Source organism: Sminthopsis crassicaudata, chromosome 1, assembly GCF_048593235.1.
Source record: "Sminthopsis crassicaudata isolate SCR6 chromosome 1, ASM4859323v1, whole genome shotgun sequence".
Classification (NCBI taxonomy): Eukaryota; Metazoa; Chordata; class Mammalia; order Dasyuromorphia; family Dasyuridae; genus Sminthopsis; species Sminthopsis crassicaudata.
The window spans coordinates 398,171,400-398,186,826 of NC_133617.1; the positions used below are offsets into that span (position 1 = coordinate 398,171,400).

General features: G+C 37.7%; 1 protein-coding gene across 2 annotated transcripts in view; it reads left to right on the forward strand.

Annotated features, from left to right (window-relative positions):
* The window catches only part of NAA60 (N-alpha-acetyltransferase 60, NatF catalytic subunit), a 55,908-nt gene extending 41,547 nt beyond the window's left edge, over positions 1-14,361 (forward strand). The window contains exons 5-7 of one of the 2 annotated variants that reach the window (XM_074279976.1): positions 7,465-7,699; positions 9,966-10,331; positions 12,432-14,361. In XM_074279976.1, coding sequence (XP_074136077.1) covers positions 7,465-7,699; positions 9,966-10,122 — 392 coding nt within the window. In that variant the 3' untranslated portion in view covers positions 10,123-10,331; positions 12,432-14,361. The remainder of the gene's footprint in view (positions 1-7,464; positions 7,700-9,965; positions 10,332-12,431) is intronic. The other variant, XM_074279977.1, reaches the window with a different exon arrangement.
* Positions 14,362-15,427: the final 1,066 nt, after the last annotated feature.

Consider the following 15,427-nt stretch of genomic DNA (forward strand, 5'->3'; position numbering starts at 1 on the left):
AGAGATGTGCTGTTTTGATTTATCATTTCTGGGAAGCCAATATTTTGTACATATTATATTTGTAGACAACAATAAGGGATTTTTGAGTTTTAAAGCAGTAGTACTTGATGTAGGGCATGTATGTATTCCTTCTGCTATTTGAATGAATGCTTTATAATAATGCAGTTATTTAGAGTATGAAATTAAAAATGCTATTTAAAATATCTCGATTTTATCTCATTAAAGAGTTTATGAATAATTTTATTTCAAAGGTAAAGAAAAGGAATGGAAATCTTTAAAGTGAGACTAATTAGAACATGGAACCCAATGTCAGAATAGATCTTCTGATAGATTTTTCCTCTATCCTTTTCTAGGTCTCTGTGAGTCTGATTTTATAGGTACAATTCTGATTTAATTCAAAATCCAAATTGGAATTTTAATGCGATTCTCCTTCTCTTCCCCCCAACATGCTGCTGGCAGTGCTAGGAAGAAGCTTCATGTGTTTAAAAAGTTACCTCAATTAGTTGTCAAGTAGTAGAACTGCCATATCGGTTTGCTCAAAAAAAAAAAAAGAATTAGTCATTTACCTAGAGAAGTTTAGCCATGCTTCACATTTCAAAAAATGAAACCCTTTAGATACATGGCAAGGTTCATATTGACTTGAATGTGTATTATAATTTGCTGTATGTTTTTTAATGCCTTGGGTCCTCTTGTGGTAGACAAACTACTTTTTTGTACATGTAGAAGCATTCTGCACAAACTGGTCACCAGATTTTATTTTGTGGCGTGAATAACTACTGATTTAAAATCAGTTTTTTGGTTTATTTTGAAGCATGCTAATAACTATTTGCTTTTATACTCTCTTTTACATGTTAAAAACTGTATGTTAGACAAATGAAGGATTTTTTTTTTCCCCCCTGAGGCTGGGGTTAAGTGACTTGCCCAGGGTCACACAGCTAGGAAGTATTAAGTGTCTGAGATTAGATTTGAACTCTGGTCCTCCTGAATTTAGGGCTGGTGCTCTATCCACTGTGCCACCTAGCTGCCCCAGGATTTTGTTTTAATTACCTGTAAAGTTTTCTGAAAATCAATTGTCAAACAGAAAAAACTTATTTTACTCTTTTTATATTGCTAGTCTACATTTGTTTTGGAAATTTAAAAAAATTTTTTTTTTCTCAATTCTATTTGATAACTGCTGGAAGATAACTGCTTTTTTAAAAAAAAAAAAACCTTTTATTAGGTTTTAACATAACTGAATAGATAATTTCATTAGTTTCTGTAGAGATTATCATTCCTTTGAAAAGCATAAAGAATCCCTATTTTCAGAGTTTATAAAAATGTTTTAAAAATTAATATAACTTGTTTATTTGAAGTAAAAGCAGTAGTTTAGTATTAATATGAGGGAGGCAAGAGGTTTCAAAAGCATTAAGTTTATTTTTTCACAGTATTATAGTACCTTTAAATTTGAAAAACAAATCTCTTTAACAGTAATCAACTAATGAAAATTTGCAAAACTGGATAAAGTTGAGGAATGTATGCCTTTTGGTATGCATAGTTTTGGTTAGTAGTCATTTGAAGTTCCAAATGTATTTTATTTTAAAAAAAAAACCTCAATTTTCAATTAATTTCTAAAATCAAAGGAATAATATGTTTTGTTTTTGAGGGGAGTAGATATCTAATGAACATTTCACACACACACCACACAGATTTTTTTATTGAGGCATTTGGAGTTAAATCACTTGCCCAGAGTCACATAGCTAATAATAAATGTCAAGTGTCTGAGGCTGAATTTGAACTCAAACCTCCTGATTCCAGGGCCATTTCTTTACTGCATCACCTAGGTACCTCTAAAGAATATTATATTGAATATTATATATTAAATGTTCACATTTTTATTGTTGCTAAGTAATTGAATTTTACCCTACTAGTTTTTTAAAGGAAAAGTTACTTCAAGGTATAAAAATATTAGGCATCTTGGCATTTTTCTAATGTGAACCCTCCCAAATGAAGGCAGCCATTGAATCCTGGTGTTTTACTTAAGATTTTTCATAACCATATGTTGAAGCATTAATATTTACTATCTTTCTGTGCATCCAAATTTGACTAGAAGTAGCTTAAAATAGGACCTTAAAAGTACTTTTCAGTTCTAAGGTTTTTTGATTATCTGAGTATAGCAGAGGTGTCAGTCCATAAATTATTTTCTTTGAGAATGGTACTATGCTTGATACCAAGAGCTGTGGCATAATCATAATCTCATCCTTGAAGCTATTAGGCCTCAGTTAAGGAGATAGTTATCTGTGAAACTTCCCCCCCCCCCCCATGTGGCTTGAAAAATTAGCTTTGTTACTTAAAAGTGGCACTTCATACATTGGAAAGAAAGCTAACAATTCAGGACAATAAACAAGTGCCAAACTAAATACAAATGAGAAATGTGATTGAGATTATCATGTCTTTTCAGTCGATAAACATTTGTTAAGTATTTCTTGTGTGCCAGGTGTCACATACTAAGCAGTGGAGATAATAAAGAAAGGCAGACAATAACCCCTGATGTCAAGAAACTCTCAGTCCTGGGGGAGACAGCCCTCAAACAATTATGTCCAAATAACTATATCCAGGATATTTGGAGATAATCAACGGAGGGAAGGCATTGAAGAGGATTGGGAAAGCCTTCTTGTAGAAGATGGGATCGTGGCTGGCAGAGATGAGGGAAGAAAGTTCTAGGCATGGGGGACAGCCAGTGACAATGCTTGGAGTCTTAAGATTAGGTATTATGTGTCAGGAACAAGCAGGCCAATGTCAGTGCTTAGAAAGTATATGGGAATGAATAAAGTATAAAAAGACTGCAAAGGAAGAACTTTGAACATAGACAAAGGATTTTATGTATGATCCTAGAAGTTAACTAATAGTTAACATTTATGTAGGGACTTAGTATATGCCAAGCACTTTATAATTATTATATCATCTGTTCTTCACAAAAAACTTTGGAGATAGATACTATTATTAGACCCATTTTACAGATGAGGAAACTGAGACAAATAGGATTATACAACTAGTAAGTGTCTGAGACCATATTTGAACTCAGAAAGATGAGTCTTCTTGAATCCAGGCCTGACATTCTATGTGCTGCATCTCTGACTAATGTCTGATATACACTTTAGAAAAGTCACCCTGATGGCTATATGGAGAATGGCGTATAGTAGGAAGAGACTTGAGGCAGGAAGACCAATTAGAAAGCTTCTGCAGTTATCTGAGAGGTTATAGGCCTGAATGAGGGTCAGGTTTTAGTGAATGGAGAGATGGCATGTTATGGAAACAGACACTGAGATTTGGCAACTAATTAGACATAGGCAGTGGGAGATATTGAGGACTTGGAGATGATCTCTGCTGATTCTAGAGACTTCCTATAAATAGGGTATTTTCATCCCCATATGGTCTCAGTGATCTGGTGAGAATAATATAATATTTATTATTTACATAGTACTTTGAAGTTTATGGAGGACTTTCTTTACAACATTTCAAGAAAGAAGCAGTTGTAAGCGATTTTTTTTTCCAGTTTTGTAGATTAGTGAGTAGATCTCATGAGGGGGAGATGTGGGCATGGCCAAGGCCATTTACCTTGAAAGTGATATAAGCTATACTTTAACAGTTTTGTTCCTTCTCTCAGCCTCATCTTGCTCATCCCCTTTTATTCATGCTCAAGGCTATATCTTCCCAGGAAGTCTTTCCAGATTAAGCCCACTCATTTTCCATCCATAGGTAAAACTACCTTTTCACGTTCCCATTCACTAAATCAGTAACTATATTAGGAACTATCCTATGCCTATTGTCATCTCTCCTTTTTATAACCAGTGGTTATCTCTGTTTTGGTTACATGTTAGTTTCTTATCTTTGTATTAAATTGTAAACTCTTTTAGGATGGGAATTATAGCTTGTGTTTAATATGCTCCCTAAACCATCTTCCATCCATGGTATCTCTGGGAATCAAGGGTACAGAGACCAGAACTATAGCACCGTCCTCCATCTACACCCTAGATATATCTTGTCATATTAGCCTTGAGTATGGCAAGTTAGTTGACACATTCAGCCCACCATCTCAGCCCTAGACATGAAAGTTAGAGCTAAGAGTGTGATCTTCAGTATTATTTTTAAGTATATAAATGGTAAATGAGCAAATATATCTGAAAGCTTAAGATTTTCACACTTTTCTCTTCACACATCTCCTGTACACACAAAGCATCTTTCTACTTTTGTCTAAGGTTCAAAGAAAGAGTTGGCAACTGAAAGAATACTTAATTATCTTCTCACATCTGTGAATTTCCACAACTGAAGTGAAGCCAATAGAGATAATTGTTTCTGCAGGAACCAAAATAGAGAATGAGCAACCCTATTTAAAAAATGTATTACTGTATTTTGTTCTTAGTAGGAGGTAGATGGCAATAGATGGATAGAAAATTTGCCTTGGAAATTATTATTTAACTTGGGAGATAATGGGCACGGGAGGTAGCACAGGGGATAGTCAGGAAAACTCACCTTCTTGAGTTCAAATGTCAGCTACTACACACTTAGTAGCTGGGTAATCCTGGGCAAGTCACTTCACCCAATTTGCCTCAGTTTTCTTAAATATAAAATGAGGTGGAGAAAGAAATGGCAGACTACTCAAGTATCTCAGCCAATAAAACCCCAAATAGGGTCTCAAAAAGACTGAAATGATTCAATAACAACAACCAAGAGAGAGAATACTAATAAATCATATAAACCAGTCAGCAAACAGATGCTGAATTGTGTAGAATTTTCTGCAGTAGGAATCCAGAGAAAGGAGATATATGGGTGCCTGAGGGTGATCACAAAAGTACTCTGTCATATAACACAGTGCCTGGAACATCTTTGTTACATAATAGATGCTTCTTGATTGATTATGACAGCAGTGAGTGAGCCCAAAGTCAGAAGATTTAAGCCTTTGATTCTTATGAATGAACATTGGGACAGTACTTGTCTCTTAGTGTGTCTTCCTTGTGAAATGAGGTTAGATTAGATAGGGTCCATAAGCACTAATGTTCTCTGAGTCTGAGTTAGGAGAGACTTAAGTTGATCTTGAAAGATACATAGGATTTGGAAAGACAGGAGAAAAAGAGGTGTTTTAGGGAAGAGCAGCATCATTAATAAGGATTCTGAAGTGGAAATGAGTTTGGTATGCAAAAAGAACAGAAAAGATTAATCTGGATTGTAGGAATTTGTTTTGCTGGACTATGTGTTTATGGGAGTTTTGTTATTCATTTCTTTTTTTAGTTTGTTTAAGTGGGGAGAATAGTTAATTATATACATTAATGTATATAAAAATTAATTTAAACAAACAAAATTGTGTGAATTATATACATTATATATATACATACATATTATATATATATACATAATTATATACATTAATGTATATAAAAAAATTTTAAACAAACAAAAGGGCTAGTTTGGCTGGAGTAATAAGTACTCATTGAAGTAATAAAGATAGGTAAGTAAGATAGGACCAAAGAATAGAGTTATAAAAAGGAGTAAGAGAAATTCAGACACATGGTATAGGCAGCAATAACAGTTATTTGAACTGAGGACTCTTAAATTTAGTCATTAATATAATAGAAGTTGCATGTTTTCTGAATTAATTGTGGTTTATTTTAAATTAGGTTCTTGAATTTCACAAGTAGATGTAAATTTCATAGTCTTCTTCAAGTAGGACTGAATCCCAGTATTTCGTATAACCAGATCCAATAGAGCTCTAACTCTAGCAAATGATTATCTATAATTATGTTTTCTAAATGTAGCATATTTACTCTAGCCATAGATAGTTTGAGCCAATAGTTATTTATTTAGACTCATTTGACATTGACTCAAGTTAGTTTGTAGCTAAAGAGAACATAATAAATTTAGAAAGTCTAGACTAATTTTAGACAAGTTAGACTCAGTAGAATTTTAAATTCAGCCAAGTTCATGCTTCTGAAATAATTGGATTGTTAGTTATAGAAACAAACTTCAGACTTCAGGAATTTTAATGCCCAAGACATTGTGATATAAAAACTTTATACCAAAATCTACTATTCCAATGAAGGAGTCTATTTTATTCACTCTTTTAAGTACTGTGTGCCAGGCTTTGATCTGAGAATCAAGGGTACAGAGACTAGAATGAATCAGCCCCTAGCCTTAAAGGGCTTCCATTCTGTGGTGGACAGCAGTATTCCTAAAATGCCCTTCTTCCCCATTGGTCTGTTGACTTACTAATTTCCTCCAACTCTCAGCCCAAATTTCATCTTCTGTGAGAGGCTTGTCCTCTTTTTCCTTTTTCTTTTTCCTGATCTTTTTCACTGACATTGCTTTTGTCTCATTAGAAGATTACCTTCTATTTATACTGGATACCACTTCTTACTATATACCTCTTTATACATGGCTGTTTGTTTATTGTCTCTCCCATTAGATTATAAGTCCCGCCTTTTTTGTGTGTGTATGTATGTGTGTTCCTAGAACTTAGCACAGTGTCTGCCACATGGTAAAGGTTTAATAAATACTTGAGGAGAATGAAGAAGATGAAGTATACACCAGATAAAGAGCATGGTAATAGCTTCCAGATGGAATTTACAATGGTAATTAAGATATAATCCTTTCCTTCATGGAGCTTGTAACCTATCAGGAGTGAGATTTGATGTGGTTTATATGTTACTACTATCTCTTATTTACTGTTTACTATACAGTTATCCTTTTCACTTTGTGGTAGGTAGTGCCTCTGCAATCTGGAAAATTGGAAGTAAATTTTTTTGGCCCTCCCATCATACCAGAAAAGAATTATTATAAAAGATAATAATTTAATAATAAATAATTTAAAATATTTTAAAATAGGTTGATATTATACACATAATTCTGAGTTTCTAAACTTTTTCTCTGTTGACTGCTAATCTTCACTTGTCTTCTTTGGCTTTCCATGTAATTTCTTATGCTGACCTGAGATACAGTGAAACCATGAACAACATGTTTTTCTTACAATCAGGTTCTGTGATAGTTATATAAATAAAGGTATAACAAATAGTTTGTGTGTGTGTGTGTGTGTGTGTGTGTGTGTGTGTGTGTGTGTGTGTATGTGTGTGTGATGACTATATGTATATTGTCATATATAAATATATGATAAGGAAATTAAAATTGAGATAGATAACATGATTATTCCAAGCCACATGGAACTTCCATTTAAACCCAGGTCCTTCCCTTCAAATTCATTATTTTTTCCTCTGTACTCGAGGTTTGTAGAATATTACAACATAATTACAAGAAAGGAATAGAATGTACTTTGACTTCAGATGAATGAGGTTACTTGGGAAAGATTTCAAGGAATAGTTAGTTGATAGATATCTGAGCAAACCTTGAATAGGAAGGATTGAGAGTACTTTCTATGGTTATTCTCTTGGTTCATTTGTATGTAACACTCTCTCCCTCCCCCTTCTCTCTCTTTGCTAGGTTCCCTTTTACTTGAAAGCCTGAAGGATCACATATCTACTACAGCTCAAGACCACTGCAAAGCCATCTACCTTCACGTCCTCACCACTAACAATACAGCAATAAATTTCTATGAAAATAGAGACTTTAAACAACACCACTATCTACCCTATTATTACTCCATAAGAGGAGTCCTCAAAGATGGCTTCACCTATGTACTCTACATTAACGGGGGACATCCTCCTTGGACAATTTTATATCCTTTGCTTTTGTTCATCAAGATTTGGCTTGTCATCTCTCGTATTGTAAACTTAAAACTAGAGGCTGAGGTGGAAGAGTAGCAGTCTCCTTCAGTTAGAAAGCCAGCAATAAAGTGACTTGAAATTATAAGTGTTTATACCAAACCTAATAATGTTTCAAGGCAATCTTGGGGCATCATCATGATTTGGAATTTAAAAAGTGCAGAGGACCTGAGTTCACATCTTGCCTCTGACACTGTCCTTGCGACCTAAAGATAAAAAAATGAGAGCTGGCCATTCTAACCAGGGAAGTTAAATAGCTGGGCCCCACTGTTTTATTTGTAATATGCAGGGATTAGCCTGATTGGCCTCTCAGTCTATGATCTTTAGACTTGTTACATATATTGAAGAAGTAGCAAAGCATAAGAGCATACTGGGTTTGAAGTTTAAAAACAAACCCAGATTCAGGTCCTGGCTTGTCATTTATAACTATTTGACATGCTGGTCCTCAGTTTCTCACCCAGAAAATGGGAATAATAATAGTTGCTTTGTCTTCCTCACAAGTTTGTTAGGAAAAAATTAATGAGAATGACTATGAATTCACTCTCTAAAGCAATATATAAATGTGATCTATAAAACCAGGATTTCCACAAAGTCTTTCCTACCTGTAATCCCAAAATATCAGATCAGATTTAGAAATAGATTTTCATCCTCTCTGTCCTGAATAAGAAAAATAATTTTTCTGTGATCTAAGTAAAACTTGTACTTAGATTTAAATTAAATGAAAATATTGTTGAAGATTAATTGAAAATATTGTTTCCTTTCTTAGTTCTTTCCAGAAAGGGAAGTTACCCATACTCATTGGTCAATTAGTATTTTTATTAAAATGCTCGTCTGGTGCCAGGTACTGTCTTAGGCATTGGGGATGCAAAGACAAAAAATGGAATCTCTTCCCTCAAGGAACTTAGATTCCACTTAAAAGACTAGAGTATTTCTGCTGCCCAAGAAAATGGAACCAAAGATTAATTCTCTACAGTTTATGCTAGAACTGATGATACTCTCTAAACTGTGGTATGTATATATGTATGTGTGTGTGTGTGTCTTAGAATTGGTCAACAGACATTGTATCTGCTATGTGCCAGTTTTACTATGCTGGGCACCTAAGATACAGAGACAAAAATGAAACAGCCCCTATCCTCAGAGTTTACAGTCTACTTAAAAAATGAGAGTTTACCAAGTCTTTTCTTCAAGAAAACTAACCAAAAAGTTGATTATAGGTATGGTTATAGGTATCATTCAACAAGCATTTATTAAGTGCATCCTGTATGTGGGCCTTTTGCTAGCTACTGGAGATATAGAGATGAAGATGAGACAGGACCTAGTCTCAGTCAAGAAGATTACATTATAGTGAAAATCCGAAGCCCATTTGAAGAATTTTCTTGGAATATAGTAGAAAGAAGTTTGAATTTGGTCCCCACTCACAGATACCCCAGCTCATTTTCCACATCTGTGAAATGAGGGCACCTAACAAGATAAGCCCTTCTGGTTCTAAATCCTAATGACTTTATGCCCATGGGTGCTGGAACTCTGTCTTCCTAGAAATCAGCCAGAGTCAGGATCACTAAATGTCTTTATTCTTGATCTTTTACGGTCAAGGTCAGGGGATTAAATCTAGCAATCTCCACACACACCTTCCTCCAACGCCATGAGAGAGACAGCGAGAGCATCTCAATTTCCTCTTCCTCCTCCTACTTCTCCCACACACGTCACTTCTCCCTCTTTGTCCTATCAATCAAGTCAGCACAGAATAGCTGGGAAGGGTCAACCTTCAAATAAGTTAATAGGGAACCGTCCAATGGGCAATTAGTCTCTTGTGCTTCATTATCCAAGTGCATTTGCTCAGTTTTAGCCTTTTACACATGGGTTTTCTGATCTGTATGTAATTCCTAGAATCTCTCCAGGCTATTATGTCACCTGAAACCCTGCCCTCACTCGCCCCGTCTGTGCCCCACCAGCTGGCTGGCTGTTGGCATGTTTACATTATTGACATATTCTCTTAAATTGGTGAAAGGTTTTATGCCCTAGCACTGGCTCTTTTGTTCCTTTGTGTCTGCAGAAGCTCTTGGATGGATAACTCCAATTAAATGGAGGATTTTGTGCCGTCACAGTCCTCTGCATTGGCAAAGGTGATGGTACGAAATGGCTATTAAAGTTGGGTATCTTCATTTGAGGGGAGGAGGAAAGTGGAGGTTTGCTTTGTTTTGTTCCTTAACTGAATCCTACCGACTATATTCAGCACATTGGGTCTGCATTAGCCAACCTGAGTCCATGTTCAATTCCACAGCGGATTTATCGCCAGGCCCAGAGCCTTCTTTGCAGTCTTCTTCCGTGGTCAAGCATTTCTGCCAAGAGTGGCATTGAGTACAGCCGAGCCATGTGATTTGGTCAGAAGGCCTTCCCAGAAGCTGCCAAGGGCTGCCTGAGTGTTCAGTTACCTTCACCTAAGGGCCTTGCCTCTGCACCTCAAGGAACCAGCCCTGTGGGACAGTCTCTGACGGAGGTAGGGCCCCTTACTGGGCTGCCACCCCAGGCTGCTGTTCAGGAACCCTGGGGAGCAACCGCCAATGAGGATGAAAAGGCACTTGGAGAGTAAGTGCCTTTGTGTTCTCACCTTTGTCTTTATGGATATGTTGGAAATCATAGGTTTGGGGGGAGGAAGAAGTAGAAATTTAGGATCAATTCACTGAAAGACTTCAAGAATCAATTACTTCATCTTTGGGATATTTTCCCCACTGGTACAAATGATTTAGTCAGTGATAGATATTTCTTGAAAACCTTGTGAAAGAATACAGTTCCTTAGCTGACGGCCAGCCCATGGACCAACTTCTCTAAACTTATGGTTCTCAGATAACAATAGAGTCTGTTGCCAGGTCCACCCTCAAAATAGGAACTGCCAAAGCTTGAGCTCTTTTGGCATAACTTTCAAAAGCCCCGGTTCACTTCCACACAGCATCTAAGGTGGACTTCTGTGAACACCTTACTTGTAAGACATTTTAAAAAAATAATCGACAAAAAGCAATCAAGTATAATAGGAAAGGTGTAATCGGAAGACTTGGCCTGCCTGTGGCACATAGTGCCTATGTGACTATGAGCAAGTCACTTAACCTCTTTCTTTGAAAAGAGAATAAGTAACGGACAAATTCTTTCTTTGTATTTGTATTCATTTTTTTTATTTTTAAAATTCTTTGTATTTTTATAGGGAGTTTCCATGGCAGGAGTTCTCATAGAAAACTCAGGACCAGATCAAAATCTGGTCCACCAAAAAAAATCCTTAAATTAAGGTTATAGTTAGTAGGGCCTTATTAAAATGAATTATAATGGTGGAAGAGAACAGAATCATTTAAGCTTCTATTTTTGTTGCTCAGTCATTTTATTTGTGTCCTACTCTTTGCAACCCCATTTGGGGTATTCTTGGCAAAAATATTGAAGTGGTTTGCCATTTCCTTCTCACTTTGGAAATGAGGAGACTAAGGCAAATGGGTTTAAGTGACTTGTTCAGTGTCAGACAGCTAGTAAGTCCTGAGGCCAAATTTGGACCCAATTGGCACTCTATTCTCTGCATCACCTAGCTAACCATAAAGTTTAGCTTCTATCACCACTTAATAAACATTTCCCACAACTCTCCTGAATGATGATAGACTGTGTATATCTGAGTAGTGAGGGAAGCATTTTGTAAAAAATCATGGAAATGTATACTGTTATTGATAGTAATGTTAAGTGCAGGACATTAATAATATAATAACAATCTATTTAGGGGACTGCTGGGGGCATTAAAGGAGATGCTCAGTCTGGTGAACAGAGAAAGACATAAAGAAATAATTATAAGAATAACTGTAATAGAAGTTCATATAAGAAATACAAAGTAAAATAGAATCATGAGAGAGAAAAATCTTTTCACTTGATCTCAGGGAAAGGTTCAGTGGCCTTTCAATGGAAAAATTGACATGTGATCTAAATTAATGTGATTACTGTTTACTAGATACATAACTGTTGAGAACTTCTGCATTAAGGAGGCTAAGTTTGAATACATATTGGTTTTTGCTGGCAGCAGGATTAAGACAGGAGTGGGTCAGATCATTGGGAAATTGTTTGAAAAATAGCTAATATGCACCTACTATATCATGGTCCTTTGTATGGGAGAAAACAAAAATGTTTTAATGACAGCTTCTACTTTTATTAGGCTTATATTCTATTGGGGATGTAGCCTACTGCTTGTTTCTTCCAATGGTATCCTAGTACCAAGAAGTTTGAGGGAGGTACAAAGTGTTCATAAGTGGAAAAGCCAAGGCTTAAACTTACCAAATACTTTGTTTTCTGTAAGAGACATAATGCCTTGTAAATACTCTGTTTTAAAATACATGAGGAAATAGCTCAGAGAGCTGGAAGGTGCAAAAGGCCATCTATCTAGTTTAACTGCCTTATTTTGTAAATGGCTCACTTGGAATCTCCTAAGTCATAAGAGGTAGAGTGCAGGTCCTTTGACACCCCCTCTCATCCCCCCCAAATCCAACTTTCTGCTTCATCTTAATTCCTGGGTAACCTGAAGTGGCTACTCAGGCTCGTACAGTAAGTTAATATTCAGATGCTGGTAGCCAGCACTTTCCCTGCTCAGCCCCGGAGCTGGGAAGTGGGGGATGGTACTGCTTAAGCCTTCTTCATGATCATTTTTTTCTCCTTGCTTTTGAACAGGTATTTTGAACCCTTCTGCTTCTGAAGCCATTTACTTCTGCACTGATGCTGCTAACCCTGGCTTTCATGAGTGCTCCAGATCTCTTCTAGCAAGTCTGCCTTCTGTGGACTAGGTGGGGATTTGGCCTGATGTGTGGTGTCCCCTTTTCCCCTGTTCTGGGAACAGGATGTGAGTGGACTTTCTCCTTTCTTAACCATTGCTGGGAACTGCAGGATCTCATAGCTGAAGAGAGGAGCGACTCTCCCACTTGCCGCGCCCCTCACCTGCCCTACCTCCACCCCCATTCCTCCCTGCTGGCTGGCATGAGCTGTCTGTGTGACCTCCAGTCTTTCATTCTGAGTAAACTAGCTTGGCCTTGAGGAGCATGTGGCTTCAGAAGGGTAGAGCGAGTGATTAAGGCAATGCCAGAGACTCTCCTGGAACACGAAGTTGTAACCAAGGCCATCTCGTGGCTGAGGCTCAGCCCAGGAGGCTAGATCAGAAGCTACTCTTGCCTCCTCCTTTCGGGCCCAGAATCTTTGGCCTTGTCCTCCAGAACGAACTCTCCCGTCAGATGGCCCAGTTTCTCCAGCAGAGCGGCCTCCTGGTGACTTTGGTATAGGGCGGCTTGATAGCAGGGGCTCGGTCCCTGATTCCTACCTTGAAGACATACACTCTGATTCCCTTCTGCCTTGGACTTTGTTCAACACTGAAGAGAGATTACAATTCCTGTTTCATAATGAAATACATTGTTTGCCCTAGCTGAACTGGACCTAAGGGTGGGAAGGATGAGAACTCTGCACTGCTCCTGAGATCAAACCCAGGACTTTTCCCCATCTAGATTATCCCCATACTTGAGCCTCCTCAGCCATCTCTTCAATCAGAGCCACCATGATTTCTCTTTGTTTAGGAAGTTTTGAACATGGGTCCTAACTTCTGGCTCCTTCAGTGTAGTCCCTGTAAGCACCCCTGGTTCTCAGGGGACAGAGCCATGTGCCTTGTAGCTTTCAGCCCCAATGGAGAGGGTTTTTTCTTCCTCCGGATTCTTTGAGGGGAGGAGACCATGGCAGTAGCTCAGCTGTTTCAGTTCCGTGAAATGTGCTTGCAGCATGAGATCTATCCTTAACCATTGTGTTTAGTTGTCTTCTGCCCCCCCAGTTACCGCTGTATTTTCTGAGGTACAGTGTAGATCCAGCGTTCAGGAGTACCCAGTGTTACAAGCAGCCATTCTTCTAAACTTGATTTGGGGAAGGGGGAGAAAAACACAACTCTCTTCCCCTGCTCCACATAAATCAAATGTTCCCTAAATCCCTTTTAAACTTTTTAAACCTGTAGGACCTTTCTAGGACTCTAGAGCAAGCAGCCACCATCTCCTCTTAGTCCTAGTGATGGATCTGTCCACCCTGGTGGTGGCCTCCTGGGGAGGCACAATAGTTAGAGAAACCTCACAATTAAGGGGGAGCCCTTCGTGCTGGACAAGCATTTACTGTTTTGTGTGTCTTTTATCAGTTGATGGGAGGTTTGTCAGTTTGTATTCCCCCCTACCCTCTTGTCCCCTGGGGGTGGGCAGACATCATAAAGTACTTGATTTTAAAAGAAATGAAGGGAAATCAGTGACACCACTGGCACAAGTGGGATTAGTGTCCTACTAAATAAACTTTTGATGGCTTGTATGCTGGCCAGTGCTGAGACCCCAATATGGTCTTATATTTAATGATAAAGTAAAGATGTTCATCTAATTTTGTTTTCTGTACTGAGGAGTGGGGAGCTTTCCAGATCTGAAAGATCTGGACATCCAGTATTCAAGCTAAAGATGACTTGCCACGGCCCCTCAGCACTGCACTCCCTTTCTCCCATAATCACTGTAGTGTCCAATTTGATGTTGAATGGATTGTAGTGTTTTGTCTTATTAGAAAAACAACAACAGAATAAAACCTTAATCAAATCTAATCTGTCTAATGTTTATCTTGTGACTTATGTAAATCCTGTGGTTTTTGTTTCTTGCTGCCTCATCCCTTTGAGAATTTGCACCAATGGCAGTAGGAATGGCATTTAGGTCACTTTGTAAGATATAGGACCAGAAGAGGCCTTAAAAATCATCTAGCTTGATCCAGAAATTTTGCAGATTTGGAAACCACAATTCAAGATCATCAATTGTGAGGACCAAAGCTGGTATTTGAATCCAGACCCTCCCAGTCTAACCCTAGCTCTTCCAAAGACATTGCTGCTTCTCTACACCAGAATCCTTATCAAGACCAGCTCCCTTCGTTCTACAGATAGGGCCACTAAAGCCAAAGAATTCTAATTATGGAAGTTGGCAAGCAAACTAGTAAGAGTTCTGGGTCTTGAACCCAAGTTTTCTGATTCTTAAATCCAGTATCCCCTCTATGGTACAGATTGTTCCCCACAAGGCTATATTAACAGGGACATTTCTTGTAGATGCGCCAAACTCCCCATGGAAATGATATCCTGTTCACCTAGGCAAGGAAAGGCAGGAATTAGATGAGATCTTCAAGATTATATCTAGTTCATCCTATTCATTTACTAGCCAATAAAGTTTAGCCCCTATAGAGGTAAGGAGTTTCTGAGTAAGGGGCAGGATTAGAATTTGAACCCAAATCCAGTACCCTTTCCAATATGCCACAACAACGAGATAGACAATAGCGACATCATTTGATTTTGAAAGTCTCTTTGTTAAAGCTTCAAGGAGAAAAGATCTTTTGCGATTTCTAGAAATCTTTTGCCATTCCCTCCCCTTCCTCAGTCCACCAGTAGTGGTATGGCCAAATAATTGACCCTATGATACAGGAATTATTCACCTGGGCTTCTTGAACTGTCAAAAAAAAAATCTGGGTTAACTTTCAATATCCATTCCCTTTATAATCCTATGCATTTTATTTTATGTTTATAGAAACATTCTGAGAAAGGGTCTCTAAGTTCCACTGAACTACTGAATTCTGACATAAAATCGGTTAAGAACCTTTGTTCCATGGAGCAGCTAGGGGGTATAGTGGGT